Below are 12,062 nucleotides of genomic sequence, written 5' to 3'. Positions count from 1 at the left end.
TTGACGTAAGCTGCAACTTGTATGAGTTCGTCATGATTTTCATTCTGTTCAAACCAAGTTATTTCACTGTGTGGTGTTTTTCCTTGCGAGCAAATGAACAATCAGTAATTAATCTTTCGACTCTCAAAATATAAATAAATTTATTTATAATTAGTATTTTATCAGTTAATTTCTTTTTATATAATCTATTGAACGTATGCATATCATCTCAATTTTAATCGACTCTGATAGTTGAGTTAAAAGAAATTAATAGCTAAGAAAAATAAATATAAATAAAGAATAAAAAAATAATAAAAGAGAAATTTTTTTTTTTACTAATTACAAAATGTCTAACAGGAGGAGTAAAGAAGATTTTACTTTTTTTTATAAAGATCACACATTCTCTCTTTTATTTAACAAGTTTGCATATATAAAATCAAAAATAACTTCAAATTCATGTATTATTAATTAGTTTCACTTCTTCTTTTCATGGACATAGTTTAATCTGAACTCATAGATTTATGAGAGATGAATTAGTTTTATTAATAAATATTATTTTAGCATAAACGAAAATTTAACTGAAAACATCATATGGACCTTTGATATTTTAGTGGTTTAACTCTATTAATATATGTATATAAAATTAAGAATAAGGTTGACTATTGGACAGCGGCGGAGGTTGTCTCTGAAGTGAAAAGGGCATTCACATTGTAAGGAAAATATTATTTTTTAATTGAAGCGATTGCTTATTTAACTAAGACGGAGTGGCTGGCAATAGCGTACGTGTTGTTCCCTTGAATTCACTCATTGAGAGGAGAGGGACATGAGAGGGCTTAAGTTGTGTTGCCAAGGATTTGGACATGACATAATCCTGGAACCTGAGCCTAAGGCCAATCAAATAGAGTGGAGCCACAAAGCCAGAGATGCAAGTGTCATTCCCCCTAAGAGAAAGTGTGTCAAGAAAATGATGTGCACTTGTTTTATCCAATGTCTCTGTGATAAGTGCTCCAACAACAACTCCAAGACCAAGAACAAGAACAAGACCAAGAACAATACCACCACCATGCCTGGCTATGCTGCAGGTAATCAATCATTTTGCTTTACTTTACCATTGCCTAATTGAGTTATATGTTCATTCACTCATTCACCTGTGCTTTACTTGTTTTCATTTGTTGTAGCCAATTATGGAGACTAATCAAAGACCATCTGGAAACACCTTCCCAGGAACATATTTAACACTTTCCTACTTTACAGAAGATCATATCAATAAGGAATAACAGACTCATTATCACTTGGAAGTTTAATTTTAGACTTATACTATTTATAATATCAATATATATATGTACACCCTTACCAAAATGCATGTACACGTTTTTTATTATTTATTTGAAGAGAAATGAGGTCTGGTGGTAATATTTTAATAGATGAATATTGTTACGTGCGAAGAAGGTGATGATCAGGGTCATGATTTTCGTTAATTTTTCTTTTTTAAATTGCATTATCCAATAAAAGTGAAGGTTTCTTAACAAAAAGCAATCTTCTTATTTAAAGGTTAAAAGAAAGAAAAAGTAAACATGCATGTGTGTTTTACGGAAATCACAATTGTTGAATTCTTTTCATACCAAGCGATCTTAGCTTTAATAGTCTTACAAATAGACATGACATGTAAGTAATGAGTTTAATAGACATATATAATTAATGTATAGAATTTTACACATCAACCAATTAGAAATTAACTTTAGTATGATTCTTAAAGTGAATATCATTAAAGTTAATAAACTAAGCATAATAGTTTAAGATCAAGACGACAAGACAATACCTATACAATTTTTTTCTTCATGTTATTCAATTAACACATAATTAGTAAAAACATGTTCAAGAATACAATATTAATATTTCTCTAAAATGAAAAAATATTAGGTAATTAATCCGGGATCATTATGATCACTACTCGACACCAATGAAAGAATATCGTGTAAATTGATAATTTTGAACAAGTATGATACAGACATTAGTCAATAGGAGTCAAGAACTCCACTATTGGCTTAACTTTTGAGTGCAGTAAAAAACTACTGGGCACTGTGCCTTAATTCAAGGACTATCCACATATAATCCAAAATTGTAGGGCCGCAAAGAGATCATCCAGAACCCACAAAGCCACAATCGATTAATTAAAGGACAAGATTTTCTTTTAGGGGAAAAAAGAAGCATAACTTATGATCGTTGATGAAAGATGATGAAATGAAAATGATGCTTTTTCCTTTCTCTCTCTCTCTTTTTTTTTTTTCCTGGGAATCTCGTCGTCTTGGGGTGAGATTCCTGACATATTTATGATATTCCACCATAAACTCCATTTTTCGTGTGGCTCAGACGAAATATCAAAGTTTTTGCAGCTCATAGTTTTGATTTGATTCTATCATGTTAAGATGCCGATCGATCGAATCCAATAATGTAAAACACTAAAACCTATAACGTGAAACGGAAGAAATCTTTTGGGTTGTCATAGCTCATATCATATTATTAATTCATGCCTCATCCTTGGCATCTGCATATGAACACAGGCTTTTCTCTGTCTTTAATTTATCACGTTTTTTATTTATATTTTTTAAAACGTGGTAATGATGCAAAATTTTTAACATTGAACCTCCTTAAATAAAATATTTTTTATATGTCTTAAATAAAATATCATAAACTTCATGACAAAAAGACAACGTGTCGTATCCACAATCCTTCTTTTTATTCTTTGTAAAATAGGAGTTTCCTTAAATAACCTAGCAGACACAAACCAAATCCATTAAGAGTAATCATTGTTCCTCATATAATTAAATGGAGGATATCATATCACCCGACACCATGGCATGGGCCATCGTCGATTTCTTGGTCTAATAGGTTAGCTAGGCCAAATTGATGATATGTTTTTTTTTTTTTCTGTCACTTCAAAATTGATACAAAATAAAGAATAACATTAGATTAGAAAGCCTAATTATTTTCAAGTCAACATTTTATAATATATTGAGTCTGTCAAATCCAACCAAATTAATTCAAATTTTTTTCCTGGATTTTAAATATCAAGAGCTTAGTCCCACTTTATTTAGGTGCTGTTCAAGTGAGGCCCATTTTCCAACCTCTAAGATATATACGAGGGATTAAGTTATTTTGAAGTAGTTCCTAGCTGTGAACTTTCTTGGTATATATATAATTAAGTGTACAAATTTTGATGAAATTTTATAAATATTTCAGATTTTATGAAACAATTTTATTTAACATATATTATATTTTTAAAAAAAAATATAAGGGAATGTGGATCGTAAGATATAAATTAATATTTCAAATAATGCTTGTTTCATGTATAATAAAAATATTCATTTTGTGAGATATTTACTAGTTGGTTTGAATTTTAGGTAGGTGGTAGCGTTTTAAGGATAAGATCCACGTATCCAACACAAACAAGTGCTTTATATTTGGTGCATCTTGGTTTTAGATTTTGAAGTTTGAAGCAAGGAAGGATGAGCGAAACGGATTCAAGAAAATCATCATCGCATTGGGTTGATGGTAAGGGCCAATCTGGAGAGTCCAAAGACTCCAAACCCAAAACCACTCCGATGAATGGCCCGAAACCCTTTGTGGTTCCCACAAGAGGAGCTGTAATAAAACGGGTTGTGAATGGGATCTTCAGATCTTGAGTTCCTCTACCTCACATTAACTCAGTATTTGGTTTTCTCTCTTTATTGAGACACCAACGCATATCTATCTATGTTTGCAACTATTATCCTTCCTCGTATGCACTATGTATCTCATGTAGTCCTTATCAACTACGAATCATGAAATGTTGTAATAAACTTTCCTAGCCCTTTCAAGAGATCATTTGTTCACCTTAACTGATTACAACCCATGTAATTGAATTCATTGCTCTGGCTCATTCACATTATTCTTGTGTCTCAATTCAAGTCATTCATCGATTTTCCTATTATGTGTTTCTTTTGGAATCTTTCCATCCCAATATTATATTATCAGCGATTCTTCTTATCCTCTTCGTTTTGCTTTTGAACAAACTAAAGTATCTTTTGGCATTTACTTTTATCGTCGATCTCTCCCGACAACAAGATCGGAGAAATTGAGGGATATTTGAACGGCTATTTATCAATTCTGTATAACTTTATACCCTCTTAATCAATCATTTAATTAGTAGTATTATTTCTACATCTTTTTATATGTAAAGAGGAAGAAAATGTAAGATAAGATGGGTAAAGTGATAGAAAGAGATAACGAGAAAAATAAGTAAATTATAAATAAGCATTAGTGGAGATAATATTACTGTGATTTTATATTCTTTGTAATTATTTAAACAAAAATACTAAATATTTTTCAAACATTCCAAATTCTAATTATTTCTGTTTTTATTTTTTATATTTTCAAAACATTTAAAAATAGAAAGATAATGCATTAAGCGAATATTTTGTTTTATTTTTTCGAGCGATGCCTTCAACTTACAAGGTTTCTCGGTATAACTCTTCTTGTTTTTTTCCCAGTGGAATGGAACATTTTTTTTCCCTTTTTTCAGTTGGTGTAAAATTCCAAGGCTCGTCAAAAAAAAAAATTGCAAGAGCAAATTAAAAATAAGATTATTTTTATGTATTGCTGAGCTTAAACAAATAATTATTTTTATTAGTTTCTTTTTACAATTTTTTCCCTAAATTTACAAATTATTGAACATACTCTTACTACTAAATTTTTTTGAACTAAACGTTACCTATCTCTCATAACAAATGTAAAGATAAAACAAGAAAGAAAGACATAAATGATAGATGTATATTGTATAACAATCCGTGCAATGAAGAGAAAACAGAGAAAAATTTAAAATGTAATAAATGATGTGATAGATGTTATATGAATTGTTGACTAATAATATTATTTAAAGAAAAATATTAGTTAATATCTAATATATTTTATGAAAAATATAGTATTAATGTTGTTAATGTATTATATTATACCATGATTTATAATGAAGAAATTTGAATTGATAATTTTGAGAATGTATCAAGAGTTTTGTTCCATTTCTTTTTGCTGTATTTTTCTTCCTTCTGTGTTATGGTGCATGGTGTCAAGACTTTAAGAGCTGTCAGCTGGTAAAATGAACTAGAAATGTCTTGGGCCTTGGGGTTTGGGCTGCCCAGAGGTTAAATCTTTTAGGGCATACAAAGAAATCATTACTGTGTGATCTAAGATCCAACCTAATAATGTAGTAGATGGGTGAGCCTAGCCCACAATGAACACAAAGACTTAGACCCTACCATTACTTCCAAATCTGAAAGGTCAAAAGCAAGAAATGATGATAGTATCCGCCACCACCAATACCATGTTGCTTACATAACCGTTGGCCAACGGAACCCCTCCCCGGTACCAAAATTCAAACAAACACTCTGAAAAGCAAAAGCAAAAGACATTCCCTCACTTTCCCTTCCTTTTTTCAAACGCACTAACTTGCAACGTTATATCAAACCTAATTAAACTCCTCACTCTCCTTCTTAATTCTTCCTCAACGTCCCTCCCATATCCACTCTCATTCATTCTCCTTTCCCATAATGGGTTGCTGCGTTAGCAAATGCAAACCCTCCCCCTCCCCACAAGAAGAACACCTCTTTAACGTCCAACAAAAGCTTCCCATCTCACAAACTCCACCTATTATTCCAATTCCAACCCTCTACTCCTCCACCAGAATTTCACCCTCCCCTCCTTCTCCAACCTCTTCCACTTCCTCCATTTCTTCCTTCACATGCACCACTACCAACACCTCCTCCTCCTCATCATCATCTTCCTTCACCTCCAAGGACCGATCCTTCTCCAACGACTTCCTATGGTCGTGTTACAAAGACAACCCTCACATCACTCGCATCAACTCTCTCAGGGAACCCTCTCTCTCCTTCATGCCCCCAACCAAACCTAAACCCCAACACACAAACACAAAAACGTTAAAACCCAACTTGGCAACAACGCTCAAGCAGTCCCCAACGCAATCTCTCTCCATGCCGCAGAAGAGAGTGCGATCAAACTCCCCAACGAACCTCACAAGACAGAAGAGCTTCCGAAAGGACACAGAGAGGTCTATTATTATTAACTATGCTTCCAACAACATGCAGAGTAGGACGTCACCGAGTAGAAGATTCAACGGAGCTGACAAATGTGCAAGTCCTAATAATTTGGCTACAACGGTCACAGACTCCAGGCGAAGGATGATGAATAGCTCCAAAGTTAGTGTCAGTGCAATTCATTCTCATTGTGTTTCGTCTTCCACGAGGAAAGAGAGTGTTAAAGGTGCGAGTCCACGTAGAGTAGTTCATTCTGGTTTGAGGCACACCGAGAGTTGCAGTGTCGGGGTTGGTTCAAAAGTTGATGAAACCGTGGTTAAGGATGTGATGTCTGACCATGACATGGACTTAACTCTGATGGAGGATATCGACAACCCTCTTATCTCCTTGGATTGTTTCATCTTTTTGTAGAAAACGGTCGTGTGTGTCTCCTACATATTCATATATTTTGGTGTCCATACGATGTTTTACTTTTTGTTTGTTTGTTTGTTTTATTTATTTTTTATGTCTGTTGAATATTACAGTTAATTTATTCATAACTCCCCTGGAGTTTACAAGGTTGATGAAATTATTGTTTCAACCTTTTTAGATATAGGATTGCAAACACTGTTGTGTGTTTCCCTTGCCCTGTTTGAATTTGTTATGTTTGATGAGGCTTTGAGCATGATGAGACAAAGTCTTTTATAACGTGAGAGTGTAATATGTACAACATTTTTATTAAATCAGCGGTGCTATATATAGCACGAAAGATGTGAATGCATAGGTGGATGGATTTTTTTAAAAGTAAACATGAATTAAAAATTAAAATGTTTTTTTTTTCCCATTTACAAAATACAGTTTCTTGCTAATTCAACGAAAAACGTTTTCGTACAATATAATTAGCATCTGTAACTAAATTTTAATTTGATTATCAAATTTTAAATATAATTTAACAATATTAAGATACATCAAGATACAAGGGCAATGGCTTAAAAAAAAATACGAAATAGTACATGGACGTGATTTTCCAAACTACGACCCGAACAGGTTCAAATTAAAGTGGGTATTGGTGTACTACCAAACACCACTACAAGAAACATAGTGGTAGAGAAGACGTGGACACTAAACTCTATTCAGATCACAAATAAACCGTATAAACCATTGATATTCGACTTGATGTGATGTTTATACTATTTTAGTAGGAAGTTCATTCAAATTTATTAAAAAAAAGTATCTCTTATATGATTTTTTTTCTTCTTAAATTTATTTTAATGCTTTTTTTAATGACCTAATAAAAGAAGTTCTTATCGACTTACTCTACTTAGTCCAGTTTTGTCAGATATATAACAGTTCGATGTGTCACTACACTTTATAATTTAATAATTAAGTAGCAGAAAATAATTAAATAAGTCAATTACACCAAAATTATCATGTAATAATATCTAAATATTCATATAATATATATATATAAGGTGTAATAAATATAAATCCTACAAATTTTGATTTAAAAACATAAAATCTGTTTATGGAGTCCAATAAAACTTTGTACATATATATAAATATACATGTAGTAAGAAATATCGAAAGCATAAAGACCTTAATGTTTGTCAAGTATCTACTATCCATAACTACATTAGAGTAGCACCAAACAAAAATATCGTCATCTCCAACATGACACTCAAACAACTAGTCCTCCAACCCAATATTATCCTTCTCCTATAATGATATAATCATCACAATCCAACAATAAGGAAAAATAAAGATAAACTCATGAATAACAAAGCAACATATAATTATAGAAGTAAGACACAAACTATGTTAACAACTTCATCATATCAATGCCACAACAACCATAGCTCAACTTAACGATATAGATCAACCTGTCAACTTTAACCTCATATATATCCACACAATTATACAATTTTTATCAACAATGCACAACATATCATCTTAGCTTACAACACAACCATAAACGACACAACAATTCACAATTCAACAACTTAAACAACACTACAAAATGATAACAGTACAACATGACAACACTACAACATGGCAAAACAACAACAAAATGTGTCGTCATGTATTTCAATTAAGAGATCTCTTATAACATAAACAAAAAAGTTTAAGTGGTTTGATCATACCAAACCAACTTAATGACGTAGTCTTTCTTAACTTACTAAATTAACAACAAATTTGGATATTAATTCATAACACCACATGATTTCTCAAATTTTGTCACTTAGTCTAGTACTCATCGTCAAGAATAATATAACTTGGGTTTGAGTCTATCACGACATTAACATGTCACACACATTTTTAATAATTAGTTAAAGATTTTACCCATCGACTTCATACCTTATTAAGATTGGCCGCTTCTAAACCAGTATAGTTTGGCTTGACTCTCATACAATATCGATTAAGGACTTAGAAGAGATTTAACACTCTACTTCAAGATACAATTATACTCAAGAAGGAATTTTTAACAATTGAGCTCTTAGAGCAACACAACACATCCACATGAAGTTAGATGAAAACATATAGAAGGGGGGTTGAATATGTGTGTGTGAACAAAGGAATTTTAAAAACGTTTTCGTAGAGAGGCTCTTTTTCGTCCAATAAAAATATTATTTTGAATGCTTAACAGAAACTGTGCAGGATTGGTTCAACAAAAAGATTTTTGCGTTTGAGAGTTTATCGTCTGCACAGGAAAATGCTTCTTAAACAAAAACTATTCTTTAAGATAATAAATTAAACAAGTGAGGTTTTCATTTGAAGATAGTTATAATGAACAATAAGCATTGGACGAAGTTTTCAGTATGATAAATCAACTAAATGAAAGTGCATCTGAAACATAGAAAAATAGTGCAAGTATTTTTATTCTGGTTCGCTCAAATTGAGCTACGTCCAATTTCCTTTAATTGAAGGGTTCTACTAGATATTCAATTAAGTACAAGTATTATTTGTTCATCCTCTTCAGGCTCGTAGTGAGTATTCTCGACCACTTCTGCTAGTCTCGAGTAGTATCAACCACTCCTGGTTCTCCAAATTCACTCATTGGCGCTAGTATTCTTTATTCAGCCTCTTTAGGCTCGTAGTGAGTATTCTTGACTACTCCTAGTCCCGAGTATTCTCAACCACTCCTGGTTGGCTAATAACACTAGTATTCTTTGTTCAGCCTCTTCAGGCTCTTAGTGAGTATTCTCAACCACTCTTGGTTGGCTAGCTTCACTCACTAGCTCTAGTATTCTTTGTTCAGCCTCTTCAGGCTCTCAGTGAGTATTCTCGATCACTCCTGGTCCCGAGTATTCTCAACCACTCCTGGTTGGCTAGCTTCACTCACTAGCTCTAGTATTCTTTGTCCAGCCTCTTCAGGCTCTCAGTGAATATTCTCGACCACTCTTGGTCCCGAGTATTCTCAACCACTCCTGGTTGGCTAGCTTCACTCACTAGTTCTAGTATTCTTTGTTCAGCCTCTTCAGGCTCTCAATGAGTATTCTCGACCACTCCTGGTCCCGAGTATTCTCAACCACTCCTGGTTGGCTATTAGTATACTAGTATTCTTTATTCATTCTCTTCAAGCTCTTAGTGAGGATTGTTGACCACTCTTGGCCCACTAACTTCACTCATTTGCGCTAGTATTCTTTAATCAGCCACTTCTGGCTCGCAATGAGTATTCTTTGACAAGTCTCTCCAGGCTTTTACAAGTATTCTTTCTCTAGCCTCTTCAAGCTTTACAAATGATAGATATATGGTTTGGTTTGAGTGTTTGGTTTACTCTCACAGAGAGGATACAAAGATGACTACACTCACTAAGGTTCATGATTTTAAGTTTCACTTAGAACTCCTTAGTCTACAGAGCTAAATACATTATGTCACATTTGACTCTAAACGCTTTGTCTCTAGTTTCGTTGCTTCATGGGCTTGATATCATTTTTTTTCAATGCCAACGCCAACCTTTCTAGGTTTGAAGTTATGACATATATATAGTCTTGTAAAATTTGCCCGTTGCAAATCTCCGTTGAAGCTGGATGTAGTCGTTCATGACTAGTTTGATCTTTCATTTAATGCACAAGATCTTGCATTAAATGTTGCTTCCTATTTATAGACATTGCGTGAAGTCTTATTCGTTTTGTTAGTAGCAATCTCTAAAAGAAAAACACAAATTTTTGACAGAAAATTTTTGACGAATATGAATCCGTCGAAAAATATAAATTCCTGACAGAAATATAAATCCGTTGGAAATTTTTGTTTCCCTAATGTCCCTTGTTTTAACTCTTCAGAAATTCGATGATCGCTTTTTTTGAAATTTATAAATATTATTTTTAATATTATAAAATGAATAAATTTTATTTTTATTTTTTTTAAAATATTTCTTTAATTTTATCTTTTTAAAATGACTTAAATATGTCTTTAATCCTTATAAAATTAATGTTTTGATTTTAGTTTCTGTAAAAAAAAAAAAATTGTTTTTCATTTTCTAAAATTGAAATTTTTATTTTTAATTCGTATTTTTTATGTAATTACTTTTAACTACTATTTATTTTTTTAAAAAAATATAAATACTTATCTTAGGTGTCACCTACAACAATTACGTACGATTATCAAATTGATATTTAACACCTCTAAATTTTTTTATTTTTTTAAAATAAATATTATCTATTTACCTTAAAATAATCAAACTAGTAAATTTATATTTTAGAGGGATGAAAATCAAAGAAAAATATTTTACTCATTTTACAAGTACGAAACAATCTTTATAAATCTTACAAGGATGAAAATAAAGAAAAAAATTTACAAAGACCAAAATCAAAATCACCCATCTTATAGGGACTAAAATATATTTAAACCTTTTAAAATTAATATTTTCGATCTTAACAATTATTTTAAATAAATAATATTTATTTTTAAATATTTATAAAATACTTAGAGATGTTAGTGTATTGTCTTTAAAATTATAGTAAGCAAGTTAAGTGTGAATATTTTCATAATTGTGTGTTTCATGAGTTTTCTATTAAATAATTAGTGCATATATTAGTTTATTTAACATAAATAGTAGTTTTATATTTTAGAAGAAAAAACATAAATTTTTTATTTTCTAGAAATAGTAAGCTTAAAATTACATATATATATATATATATATATATATATATATAATATAGGGGGTATTATAATTATACCGGTGTAACTTTTACTAAGTATTACACCACTCAATAACTTTATATTAAATGAGAATTTTTGCAAATTCAACCGTTAAATTGAAAGTTCATATCACTTTATACATGTATATCAAATTTTGTTAAATTTGAACAATTGAAAGGTAATCAAAGTGTTCATATTTTAGTGTATTTTGAAATGAATATATTACACCAATTTTGTTTTATAAAAATGAAGTATCAAATCATCTTGGATTAATATAAAATTTTGTATATATAATCTAAGAGATATGAACTTTCAATCTAACGATTAGATTTACAAAATTCACATTTAATATAAAGTTATTGAGTGATGTAATACTTAGTAAAAGTCACATTTAATATATATATATATATATATATAATATATATATATATATATATATATATATATATATATATATTTATATATATATGAGGGGGGTTATAATTACATCAGTGTAAAATTTTTAGAAGATAAAACAAGGATAAATACTTTTTTTGAATTTTATATGTTTGATTTAAGATAACTTACAAAATAACTCTTGGTAAAGTTATTCCGCTCAATAACTAATGGTGTGTGTTGAATTTCATCGATCCAATTAATTGTTAAATTAAAAGTTATTAAATTTTACTAATAATTAATATATAAAAAATTAATTAGCTTTGGAATAAATTATTTGCTAATTAACAATATAATTGAAACATTAATTATTTTAAATTATTTAACTAAAATCTTATTGACAATTTACTATATGATCTTAATATTTTTGTATAACTAATATCTAGTTTTAAATTTAATATGAGAATATTATGATATAATTAGATGATATTTTAAGTTAATATT

The 12,062-nt window shown here is 30.6% G+C and overlaps 1 protein-coding gene and 1 long non-coding RNA gene across 2 annotated transcripts; both read left to right on the top strand.

The window, feature by feature from the left end:
* Positions 1-773: 773 nt before the first annotated feature.
* LOC145959055 (uncharacterized) lies at positions 774-3,946 on the top strand. Its single transcript, XR_014434662.1, has 2 exons — positions 774-1,061; positions 1,158-3,946. It is a non-coding gene; the product is annotated as an uncharacterized LOC145959055 (long non-coding RNA).
* Positions 3,947-5,466: 1,520 nt separating this feature from the next.
* On the top strand, positions 5,467-6,752 carry LOC109788274 (uncharacterized). Its single transcript, XM_020346960.3, has one exon. The coding sequence runs from the start codon at positions 5,562-5,564 to the stop codon at positions 6,474-6,476; it is 915 nt and encodes a 304-aa protein (XP_020202549.2). The 5' UTR covers positions 5,467-5,561; the 3' UTR covers positions 6,477-6,752.
* Positions 6,753-12,062: the final 5,310 nt, after the last annotated feature.

The sequence above is a fragment of the Cajanus cajan genome, chromosome 6, assembly GCF_000230855.2.
Source record: "Cajanus cajan strain Asha chromosome 6, NIPB_CcT2T_4, whole genome shotgun sequence".
Taxonomy (NCBI): domain Eukaryota; kingdom Viridiplantae; phylum Streptophyta; class Magnoliopsida; order Fabales; family Fabaceae; genus Cajanus; species Cajanus cajan.
This window is presented reverse-complemented; position numbering and strand designations above follow the sequence as displayed.

Bases quoted from the DNA above. Each gene is read 5' to 3' on its own strand.
- LOC109788274 (XM_020346960.3), top strand. From the start codon at position 5,562: ATGGGTTGCTGCGTTAGCAAATGCAAACCCTCCCCCTCCCCACAAGAA.